We start from the raw sequence: 12516 nt of genomic DNA, 5'->3' as shown, positions 1-12516 counted from the left end.
TTTGGTTTGGTTTGGTTTGGTTTGGTTTGGTTTGGTTTGGTTTGGTTTGGTTTGGTTTGGTTTGGTTTGGTTTGGTTTTACATTGGGGATGGGAAGAACTGAACTCAAGGCTTTGTACCTGTTAGGAAATGTTCTCCCAATGAATTAGTGTCTAGCTTCTTCCTACATCAGTTCTCAATGTTTTCCACCTTCTGTGTTCCTCCATGGACTATGAAAATAAATGGAAAAATTTCACAAACAAACAGTGAAAGATTTTTTTTTAATGCTGATGGTTATAAGTCAATGATAATAGCATTCTTCCACTATAGGTTACCTGGAAGGAAAGAAAGTCTAACAGTCTGTTCTCTGCCCCCACACATTGAACAGTCAAAGACATTTTTTTCACACAATGTACAAAGTATGAAGTATATTTTGAATTTGAACTCCTGATCCTTTAACTGACTTACCTTCTATATTATACATTGACTAATGCTAATTTTCACAGTGGCATCTCTTGACTTTCCCATATCTCTACGCATTCACTGGGTACAACAAGAATCTTGACTACTTGTTCCTGTTATTAACAGGTTAAGCTCTGGAGTGGAAAGTATCTGATCACTCACATTTTTTGGCATTTTTTTTGTCTGGCTCTTCTGCAAACCTATGTATTATTCTTATTTAAAATTAGATAAGTGTAATCCAGCAAGATGTCTCTGTAGGTAAAATCATTCTCCCACTGCAAGCCTGTCTTCTTCAGTATGATTCTTAGAACCCTCAGTGGAAGAAAAGAACTAAATCCTGGCACACACTTGCCCACACCTGCATTCATACATATGCACACTCACTAATAATACTAAGTAAAAATTTAAAATAAAATTAGAAAATGCCCTTCCCTGGGGATTTTTTGTTTAACATAAATAATCTTCAGAAGCACCAACTCATCTAAACTCCTAAATTGTTTTCTGACTGTGACCTGCATTTAATATTATGCTAAGGGTCTGCAATCATAGCTCAGTGTTTCAATGCCTGTTTGTAATGCTTTTAATGAGTGAGGCCTTGATTCAATGTTCAGCACCAAAACAGGGGGGAGGGGAAGAAGCAAATTAAAATATTAGATTTTTATGAAACAATAACAGTAAAACATTATCTAAAAGGCTGATATGTAGATTCTTAACTAGATTTGTATTTAATTTAGCAATTTTACTCATGTCTGTGTTTAATTTTGGTATTCAGCTTGGTTTTACTGACAAAGACACTAGGCAGATAGCCCAGCGGTAGAATACTTGCTTAGCATGTGTAAGATACTATATTCAAATCTTGGTATGAAAACTTGTAAAAAGTTAACAGGCATATTTTCCTATTTTAATTATTAAGTTTTAATTAAAATTTAAAAAGATAGATAATAGATAAATTAGATAGATAGATAGATAGATAGATAGATAGATAGATAGATAGATGATGGATGGATGGATGTAGAGATATAGGAGGAGCTAAGGTGGGAGGAATAAGGAGAGGAAGAGGATGAGTTGGGAGAGGAAGAGAAAAAAGGAAGAAGAGGAGCTAGAGAGGGCAGAGATGTAGGAGGATGGAGAACCACACAGGTATGGAGAGCACTCATGGGGAACAACTTATAAACTTATAATTAAGTTAACTAATTGGGATACAACTCTCTTTGCATGGGCATCTTGTTATTAATCATTATCAAACATATAAAACTATTTATTATTCTATAAGAATTAGAGTCTCATTCTCTTACTGGGCCTGCATGGATGGTGGAATGGTCTGGGTAATGCCCTGCCTTGTGGAGACAGAGTGGAATATTGGCAGAGCTATCTCTCACACTGGCATCTAGTGGGTGGCAGGGCTGGTGTTTCTGGCAGGCCAGTTCTAGCTGCTGCACGTGTCCTCAGGCCAAGAAACATGGCGACTGAGCTAGGCAGAGCCACTGCAGCTTGTTGGATTAACAAGTGACCAGTTTTAAATAATTACTACAACAGATAGATAGATAGATAGATAGATAGATAGATAGATAGATAGATGAGTTAGTGGTTTATAGCCTCTTTAAACTGGTTTTATCATATCTCTGACCTTCTTACTAATGAATGAATGAAATTTTAACACGTTGTTTTGTAAATTGCCCATTGATCTTAATTATAATGGTTTCATTGGAAGACGGCATTTATACACTACATAACCTTCATTTTGTGTCCTGTAGTTAATATAGACAACAAAATTATTCACAAACAAGGTTCAAAGTCTCAAATTAATCACAGAGTTCAGTCTCAGCACAGGTTCTCTTAATGTATTAATAACAATGCATAGGTCAAGATGCTGACCTTAAATTTGCCTAGAAAGATACTTCAAAGGTGACATTCTTCACATACTACATTTGTGGAGGATGGGAATTTGGTTCTGAGCCCCACATTGAGTAGCTCATTTACCTGTAAGTCTATCTCTAGGGGGATCTTATACCTCTACTTCTGTCAGCACTGCCTCATGTGTATATACACATATAGACACATAAAATGTAATGAATCTTTCTTTTAAAAACTAATTTGCCACCTCTACCCTATTGACATATATTTTATCGAAACTTATTCCATTAAAAGGAATGTATACCCAAGCATCCACTAACCTGGGAACTACAGTAAACACCTACTCCCTGGCATTCACACCTATCCAGAAGTTATATTACCATCCTTTCCTAGCATGGAGTTGACTTCTTGAACTCTAAGGGGTGGCCCCAATGAGAGACAGAGTCATATGAAGCTACTATTTGCATGAGATAAAAAGATCAAGTACTATTGTGCTGGGTGACCCTCTACTTTTAAAGAAATTTATTTTCTAACTTGAATGGCTCTAATCATGTAAAAGAATTAATCTGATGAGGTGCAGAGCATCATAGAAAATCCCAGAAATGGCAGAGCTGGAATTGTACACATTGTGGTGCCAGTGGATGTTCAAAGGGTGAAAAGGTTTTCTCTCTGGCAGAACGTGAGCTCCTTGAAGGCAGGCTATCTGTCTGCATTTCCTGAGCTTTACCTGTCTGTGTCTGCAGCATATGCTAAATAAATTGTTAAATGAATAGAAGGTGAAGAGAGAGGAAAGGAACAGAGGAAGGGAAGGATGCAGACAAGATAAAGTAATATTTAGCAAACCACAATAATCACAGAAAACTGAAAGATGGAAAAAATTGAATCTCTTATGAAATTTTACCTTAAGAGTCCTATCCAAAATATTTTAGAATTATCTATAGAAATAGCTTTAGCACTAAGCTGACTGGTTTACTTATGAAATTCATGATCAGTTGAAGGGATGTATGTATCCTCCCATCAAGGCTTGTTTTGATCTCCCTGATGGACACATGACCAGGATGGTTGCTGTGTTAAGTGATGGGTATTTGAGCATAGAGGTGATGGTGCCTGTTGAAGATCGGTCACACACAAGCATAGCCTGCAGGCGAATCTCTGCTGTAGGTCACAAACATGCCAATTAAAGCCTTTATATCATCCTTTTCATCTCCAATTAAGAGACTTCTTGCTACTTCTCCATGTTATCTTACAAAAATGATCAGATCCACGTTGGAGTCCAGTTTTAGCAGTTTGTGGTGCAAATTCTTGTTTTTATTCAAACATTTGTTTAGATGTTTCTTTCTGCTCTGGCAAAATAATTTAGCCAGTGCTTGATGAGGAAGCCTGGGGACCTGTGTTCAGCCCCTGGAACTCGTGTAAAGATAAAAAAAAAAAATCCATGGCATATTGGCATATGTATCTAAGCCCCCACATAATGCATGCACACAGACAGTAACAATGATGGTAATGATGATGATGATGATAAAAATGTAAAAAAAAAAGTCACTTTCATAGAATAGGCAGTCTCTTTAGAGAACCAGTAGTCAAGCTTTCATTCATTCATTCATTCATTCATTCATTCATTCATTCCTGAATAATATTAACAATGACTTAACTATAGTATTCCCAGGATTTTGTATCAGTTATCTTGAAAAACATATTAGGTGTGAAAACATGTACTGTAGTAAAATGTTATGGTTAAATCTGCTGTTTATAAATAGCTCGCCTAAAAAAATTTACTGATCCTAACTAAAAACCTTTAATGACATATATATTCTAAATCAATAACTCTGTTTATGCCAATGCAGCTAGCAAAGGAATTAAGTATGTGTATAAATATTTAACTGCCATGCAATTAATACAGTGTCATTTATACTTAAAAATAATTGAAACAAATTTAATAACTGATAATAATAGACTATTGCTTAATCTTATATTTTTACGTTTTATAATATATAAAATATAAGTAGGTATATATTTTAAGAGTTCAAGTTAAGCACGGATCTTAAAGAATTTGGGGATAAAATATTTATGATGTATTGTTCATTTAATTCAGAAGAAATTACTGAACTATGTTAGATATGTATGCATATATTTACATTCTATTAAAATACACACACATACACACACGCACACTCACACACTCTCTTTTTGATGGTACCTAGCAAAGCTTCCAAAATCTGTTCTTCTGAAGGAACAATTACATGTTTAGAAAAGTGTTTGCTTTCTCTCTGCTCATCTCAACGGCTAAATTTCTTCTATGAAGATACAGCCCTTTTAAATGAACATAAAACTGTTGCTATTAGATCATAAGATATGCTACCCCTAACCTTCACTGACACCACCTTCATTTCCCACTCATTTGCTGTCATTTTGAAGCTTAGACTGTTAGAGTTGAAGCAACACACTGTGGTTCAGGCTCTGCATGTCTGTTAAGCAGAGACTAGGGATTATCTGGGTACTTGCAATGCAGCTTCAGATTGTACTCTCTAACTATGTAAATTCTATCTGAATTTTACATCCGTAATGCTGAAGTAAAACAATAGTCTCAATGTTTAGCACTATCTACCTCAAAACGTTATAAGAAAACACAAATTTCTGAGTTGAATCATAACGTGCAAGTTATATTTTTCTATCTGAAATAAACTTGTGAATAAAAACCCCAGAGCTCTCACCTTTCCTTCCATATGCTTTCGGTGTGTTATGCAAAGCGTGAATCGTGTGTTGCTACCTTTATTTTATGTAAGGGAAAAATAATTTGAACACTTTTAATTTAAAGTTAAATAATTGTTCATTATTTTTATTATAAAAATAAAAGTAATTATATTCTTAATGGAAAATTTGGAAAACCATCTCTAAGGTGATTTACCCAGAGTTAACCTTTCTTTTTTTTAATTTATGAGCTTGATGTCCACTGTTATATTTAAATCATCTGAAAAGTCAGGGAAGCATCAGAATAATCTTTCCTTAATTCATGTGGAGATACACAGCATGATTCAAGACAAGGGTGTATCCATTTTAAGACAAAACTTATGTCCTCTGTCTTCTCCTTGGATACTGCAGAGCAGGTTTTGTTTGTTTAGGGTGAACTAGTGCAAGCTGACCTCACCAGTAACCACAGAGTATCAGAATGCTGAGTCTCTCACTCACATGCCTCTAAATCCATTTTCTCCAGGGCAGATGTCAGTGGATGGATTCATGCGCTACCTGAGTGGAGAAGAAAATGGAGTTGTTTCACCTGAGAAACTGGATTTGAACGAAGACATGTCTCAGCCCCTGTCTCACTACTTCATCAATTCTTCACACAACACCTACCTCACAGGTACAGTGCAATTTCTGTTCATTGGCAGGTTCCACTAGGCTTTCTAGTTTCTGCTGTTGGGAAGCAAATGTTTCCTTTGTTCTGGGCATGGCCTCTGGGGACTTGGGTTGCTTTGCTGACTTCTCCAGGTAGAAACCACCCTGTGTGTATTTGTGAAGTTGTGCCATCTCCTCTGTACAGTTTGTGTTGTTTTCAAGTCTCCTAAACTGTAGCAGCATCTGATGTTTTCCGACCCATGGAATTTTGAGTAATAGGAATTTAGTGAACAGTGAACATACAGGCATTTCCAAAGAGAATATGGTTCAAATGCCTGTTAGTGTTCAGGAAGCCTTGTCCTATATCCAACACCACAAAAGAGACCAAAGCCAATGATTGGCAACCCTACCAAGTTCTCTATGCCCTCAGAGACTCCCGAGAGACAAAGGACTGTTCATACAAAGTGTAACAGGGCTTTGGATAAATAAACAGACATTTTCTAAGTGACAGATTTAGTAGCAAACTTATAAAAAAATATGTAAGAGAAAACAATGTCTTACATTGATCCTAACGTGAACATTGGCAAGGGTTTTGGTAAATCATCAGAAAAGAAAGAAGTTTTTATCTCTAATCACAAGCTTTAAAATGTCCTTGGAGAAAATCAGCTTGCTGGTTTAAAAAAGAAAAGCTTTGAAAAACAAACAATACTTTCCCTGCTTTGCAATCCTAACAAAAGGATTACTTCCTAACTGAAGAGTGATATTTGGTGTCTGAGGAAGGTGGATGGGCCTCATACCTTCGAAGTTGTATAGACACAGTGGTGGACCTGGTCTGGGCCTGTTCAGTTTGTGCTGCGGCGATACACATAAAGTTAGAGATTCAAGTACTGGATAGACATATGGCGTGTAAGAAAATTTCAATCTGCCCATGAGTGACAGGTCAGAGCTCATTTCTCTAGGCTTCCCTGATATATCCTTTGCTCCAATCTCAAGCACATGTGTGTTGTTCCTATACTAAATGAGAAACAGGCTTGAGCAAAGGTAGCATTGTAACCTTGAGACAGCCAGAATGGGCTCATCTACAGAGTCTGAAACCATCTAGTTAGTACTGAAGTATGTGAGTTCCACAGCATTGCAGTTTAGAGGCTTGTGATAATCACACAGCTTGCATACCATTTGTGACCTGTTTTTACCTACTGGTGCTGTCTACTAAGAAAAACTCCTGCCACAAAATTAATTGTTGCTTGACTCATCCTAAGCCTCATTCTAGTCTCTCATTGCCACATAGCAAACCAATCCAATGGAATGACATAAAATAATGCCCATACTGAGTCAGTAATTTGACCAGGGAAGGAGGGTACAGCGCATCTGTGTTCCTCGGGTCTCTTAGATTTCTCCTGGGAATAGTATCAGACTATGAGAGATGACACAAACCACTTCTGTGATGGAACCTTCTGTTATTATCTCCTACATGTCTTTCAGTTCAACAGAAATGACTCAGAGCCTGTTATCTGAAAGAGGCGGCACTGCACAGCCTGGGTTTCCCTGTATCATGGCAACCCCAGAGAAGGTAGCCTTACTACATGGACTCTGCACTGCCAGAGCAAAGACTCAAAATCAGGAGAACGTTTACCATGGTTTTGCAACTTGGCTTCTAAAGCTCAGTGAGATCTATTATTTCTGCAAATTGTTGGAAGTCATGAGTCTACCTGGGTCCATAGAGAGGGACACAGCCAGGCCCTCAATGGAAAATCTGAGAGAGTTTTCAGTCCTACTTTAAGACCACCATAGGCCTCATAAGTTTAAGAAAGGGATGTGCACAGACAGACAGATCTTTATTAGTCTGAGGTCAGCCTGGTCTATAGAGCAATTTCCAGGACAACAAGGCTTCATAGTGAGACTTTATCTCAAACAAACAAACAAACAAACATAAAAAGCCCCTAATAACAAATAAAAGCACAATGTCATACTAATAGAAGAGTGTCCACTCTGAATCCACTCCTTGGATTCAGCTCATTAAGAGTCTTACTACTGGCACTGCTAGAAACAAGCAAACAAACAGCACACACCAGCCATCCGTGTTTATCATCCTTTAATAAAGGATTTTCCCCTTCTTAATGGGTTCTCAACTTTGGTACTACTGACCTATTGCAAACTAGGTGATGATTATGGACTCTTCTCAGATGTAACTATATGAAATAAACTATCTAGCATTAAAAAAATAAAATTCACTGATATTTTAATAATTATTAAAATAATTTATTCTAAAGTAACATATATTTTTGTTAACAAATTTTAAACGTATGTAAGCACTGTGTTCTGACATGTGCAACAATTAGAATAAATTGTTTAATAGCTGTGATTTCTGTTAGTAACAAAGTCACAGATCTTGCCAGTGCAACTGTGACCTGTGACCTAGAATTACAACTGGAAAGAATGTCACAATTTGCGTGGATGTCTTTTTTTTTTAACACAAGTTCAAGGAAGTGTATCAAATGCCAAATTAAAAATACAGTTTTTGTTTTCCTTTGTGTGATGGTAACTGCCTTTAATCCTACCTAGCACTTGAGAGACAGAGGCAGACAGAGTTCTGAGAGTTCCAGGCCAGCCTAGATATATACTGAGTTCCAGGTCAGCCAGACTTACATGGTGACTGACACCCTATCTCCAAAAAGAAGAGGGAGAGAAAAGAAAAGAAAAATAAACTTTTAAAACTTAATCTAAGGAGCTGCAACTTGAAAAGATACTACTTACAATAAAGTCTTGTTTTTATCACATACTAAGGACAGAATTTTTAAAAATGTGTCTAAAGTTTGTACATATGGAATTTTCATTATGAGAAATGTAATGGTAATTCTTTGATATCCAAAAAATTCTTCCAGTATTTGTATTTAGATTCTTTGCTTCCCATGTGTCTGCAATGGCACAGTGATTAGGCATCCATACTAACTGGATATGCATCCTCTCTTCTGCCATCCTGGAGCATATCGCTCTGTATCTTTCTGCATATTACACGGATGTGTGTTTTTCCTTTGATGGATGATTTGTTCTCTCCCTCTAATGTTCAAGTGCCTCTGTTGTCCCTTTTATGGAGCTTGTTGACAGGACTTGTAATCTTTAAAAAATGCTTTGCCTTTAAGACTCACCTGTATTCAGGCAGAGTCAGACTCCATCTCCCTGATCCCCCCCATGCTCCCCCCCACACACATTTACACATATGCATACACGCAAGCACATGCACAGACACAATGAGCCCTGGTTCCTTTTTCATGGGGAAAAAGTAGTTTAATAGCAATTTGGGTCTCATGCTATGAGGCATCATTTCCAAATGATTTTTGTGAAAAGTTCTACCCAAATCTAGAAAAGAACATTTATCTGTTACTTCTTAGAGTATGTTTCACAAAGATATTTCCACTTCTATCTTCCAACATAGATTTTTAATTCTATAGCTGAATATCCATCAGTAATTTTAGTCTGAAACTAATTACATATAGTTACTAACACCCTAATAATATGCAATTGCTTATGATATCACAATAATACTTATGGGAAAATTATTCAACATTGGAACACACAATAATATAGTTCAAAATTCCCTTGATGGTTTCTTTTCATAGACTGCATTTCAGCAAAGTCTTTTTTACACGAATTAATTTCTTGGCCTTCACTTACATCTTCAATGGAATCTGAAAACAGAACCACTTTTTTGTCTAGTTATATCTTTTTAGGTGTATGCCTGAAGAAACCCAACTCAGCATACAAGAGAAGGTCCTGACATCAGTGTGTCCTGAGGCACTCTGCAGTAGCCAAGATGTGGACTCAGTCTAGCTAAAGCAAACTTGGTGTTTAAACACAAAGGAGTACCTTTGACTGTAAAGAAGAACAAAATGTTGTTTTTCTCAAGAAAATGAATGAAACTTGAGATTACCATGTATCATCTGTGAAATCCACAGTTTAAGAATTCACACCCGAAGCCATATGGGGCACTATTCTGGGAGCTAAAAGGGGACTAGGAGGAAAGAGAAGGAGAGAAAGACAAGAGAGGGCTAATGGGACAAAGAAAATCAAAGTATGATCAAAGTATAACCATGACAACCATGCATGAAATTGTCATAATGAAGCCCATCATTTTCTACAGTGATTGTACATTAATAAAAACTATGACAGGTAATCACACATTAATGCCTAAGAGTTCTGAGGAGGTGTAACCTTTAGCTACTAGGAAATAGAAGGACTCACCTTTCCTCCTGTTTTACTAGGCATGCAGTCTGGAGCCACTCATGTTAGGCAAATGCTTTACCAATGAGTGACACCCCCAGCCCTCTGACTATTTTCTGAAAAACGAGTTCAAGTCAGTCTCTTCCGACGTATGTATCTAATTTACATAACATGATTTCTGATTAATTCCGACTCATTATTTGATTCTAGTATCATCAGCTGCCTCTAGCTTCTGTCGTGATCTTGAGTAGTATACTTGTTTTTCTTGCTATGTCTTTTGAGTTATTATCATGCCATGGTCTGCATGGCACAAATTTGAGTTAGATCAAATAAATTCTTACCTCATTACACTTTTCAAGTTCAAGACAAAGTATTCCCTCTCCTGTGGGAGAATTGAGGAGAATAACATATAATCAGGAGGGGAGGGAAAGAAGGGAGAAAAGAAAGAAGAGAGGAAGGAAGGGAGGAAGAGAGGGAGGGAAGGGAGGAAGGGAGGGAGGGAGGAGGGAGGGAGGGAGGGAGGGAGGGAAGGAGGAAACAATTTCCATAGGCTTTCAGGGTTTTGCCTGAAAAGCCCTTTTATGATTTATGGTTCAAAAATACGCCTTTGTTTTGTATACTAGTAGGAGGGGTGCTGCTTTAATTATACACAAAATGAATACAGCATTCCTACTCCCCAGAGGCCTTTGAATAAATGTGAACATCTCTGTTATAAAAATTCAAACACCCCAAATGAGATTATATATACATATATATATATGTACATATGTATATATAATCTCCACACAAAGCCTAATGCAAAATCCAGTTAAATTTGAAAACCAATAGCTAAGAAATAAGCTAGATTTTAACTGTGGAGTGCAAGCTCCTTGCCTGTCTGCTGTCTTGGATACTTGTACTTCATCTCCAATTCTGAAATAAATAGGAGCTTTACAAATGTCTATTTCATAGGTGTAGTATGCTCGCAGTAGCACAAGGAGGGCTCCTGTTCATGTGGGCCTCAGCAGAGCTGGGCACAAGCAGACAGTGGCACTGGTAGGTCTGAGTTCTGACTGTAAGAAGAAAGACAGTATGACCCAGGTAATCCTAAGCCACCCTATCACCACTCTACTTTTCTTGGAGCATTTTCAGAACTTGTGTTTCTGAGGCACAAACTCTAATCCAAGCAAGAAGACTTTCAAAAAGTGGATGGTTTCCTTCTGAACCTTCAAAGGGACTAAGAAATTAAATCCGTACAGCATGAGAAATGAATCAGTTTGTCACGCTCTGACTGTTAGTTCCTCTCTCCCTGTTACTATATCTCACTAAACATGAAGATGGACCCAAAAGGAAAAATACATTAGATTGATAAAATACCATGGGTAGAACGAGCTGGTTATGAATTTTGAGAGTTTTGGGCAGCCTTGGCAGTGACCCTGAAGTGACTGTGCTTTAGGTTAGTGCTTCTCTCTAAGGAATCAATCCCAATGACTCAAGGAGAAAACAAAACAAAACAAAACAAAACAAAAAACAAACAAACAGCGTAACAACAACATAAAAGGCTTTCCCAGAGCAGAACTCTACATAGTCATTTCAACATACACATTAGCTGGTTCATAAAATTGGCCAATATTCAAGAATTTGGAAGATAATGGTTCTATATAAAAGCAGCTATATTCTGCATCATTGCTTAGTTTATAATATCCTTATCAAACTTAGAATAAAATGCAAGATTTGAGTATTAATGTGGAAAAATATTAGATTTACTTACTCTAATAATCTGACAAATTAAATTATTTCATTCAGATCTTGAATAATTATTCTCTTCTTCTCCCATACACTTTCTTGGCTGCAGAAAAAGCCTAGCTGTACCTTATAGACCAATCATGAGTCACCTAAGACTTGAGTCCACCCACTCTCTTCTTTCATCCTTCTCTCTCTCACTAGACTGTAGCAACCGCAAGCTTTTATCATTTTTTTTAAATTACACACAGACCTAAGAAAATTGAGTGGTGGAATAAACTTCGGAAATAAACAAACCCTGCTTGAATTTACCTTTCAATGACACTCTTACCTTGGCTGCTTTATAAAATGAAGATAAATTAAAACAGCCAGGGTTCCTATGGTGAAACATGATTGGATATGATTGGACACTGTCTAAATGACTTTAAAAATGAGGAATTTATACCCCACACAGCACAGCAGCAGCAGCTGAGGCTTCGCTCAATTAGAAATTCATGAATGCCATCAGTTACTTCCTGTCCTTTGGGTCTCTTATGATTTCAGGTTGACTGTGTACTCTAAGCATGGGCTTTCCATGACCGATATCTACACCTACCTCTGTGAAAATCCCTGACATAGGGTCCTTTGTAAGAGTGTGTAGAGCACCCCCAACCCACTCTGCCAGTCCACCCAGTAGTCTTTCCAGTATTCCTATCATGTATCATTGAATTCCACCATACAGCAGAGGCCATGCTGATCACCACTATGGGAATGGAATTTTGCCTTAGCAGAATGAGGAGATTCTAGAGGGAGGGGGCCTTGAAGCCTATTATAACCTAAATAATGATCTGTTGGCAAGGAGCTATACAAGAAAGAGAAAGAAAGTGTAATATTGTGAGGAGCATTTAAACCCCTTGCTAAACAGGAACCATCATAAATCATATTCCACTCCCCTGCCGGGTGATAAGGT

General features: G+C 37.3%; 1 protein-coding gene across 1 annotated transcript in view; it reads left to right on the top strand.

Annotated features, from left to right (window-relative positions):
* The window catches only part of Plcb1 (phospholipase C beta 1), a 248669-nt gene that overhangs the window by 66814 nt on the left and 169339 nt on the right, over positions 1–12516 (top strand). The window contains exon 8 of the mRNA XM_028755344.1: positions 5506–5652. Coding sequence (XP_028611177.1) covers positions 5506–5652 — 147 coding nt within the window. The remainder of the gene's footprint in view (positions 1–5505; positions 5653–12516) is intronic.

This window comes from Grammomys surdaster, unplaced genomic scaffold (genome assembly GCF_004785775.1).
Source record: "Grammomys surdaster isolate TR1022 unplaced genomic scaffold, NIH_TR_1.0 129, whole genome shotgun sequence".
NCBI classification, from domain to species: domain Eukaryota; kingdom Metazoa; phylum Chordata; class Mammalia; order Rodentia; family Muridae; genus Grammomys; species Grammomys surdaster.
The sequence above is the reverse complement of the archived record's forward strand: the minus strand, read 5'-3'. Positions and strand labels throughout refer to the sequence as shown.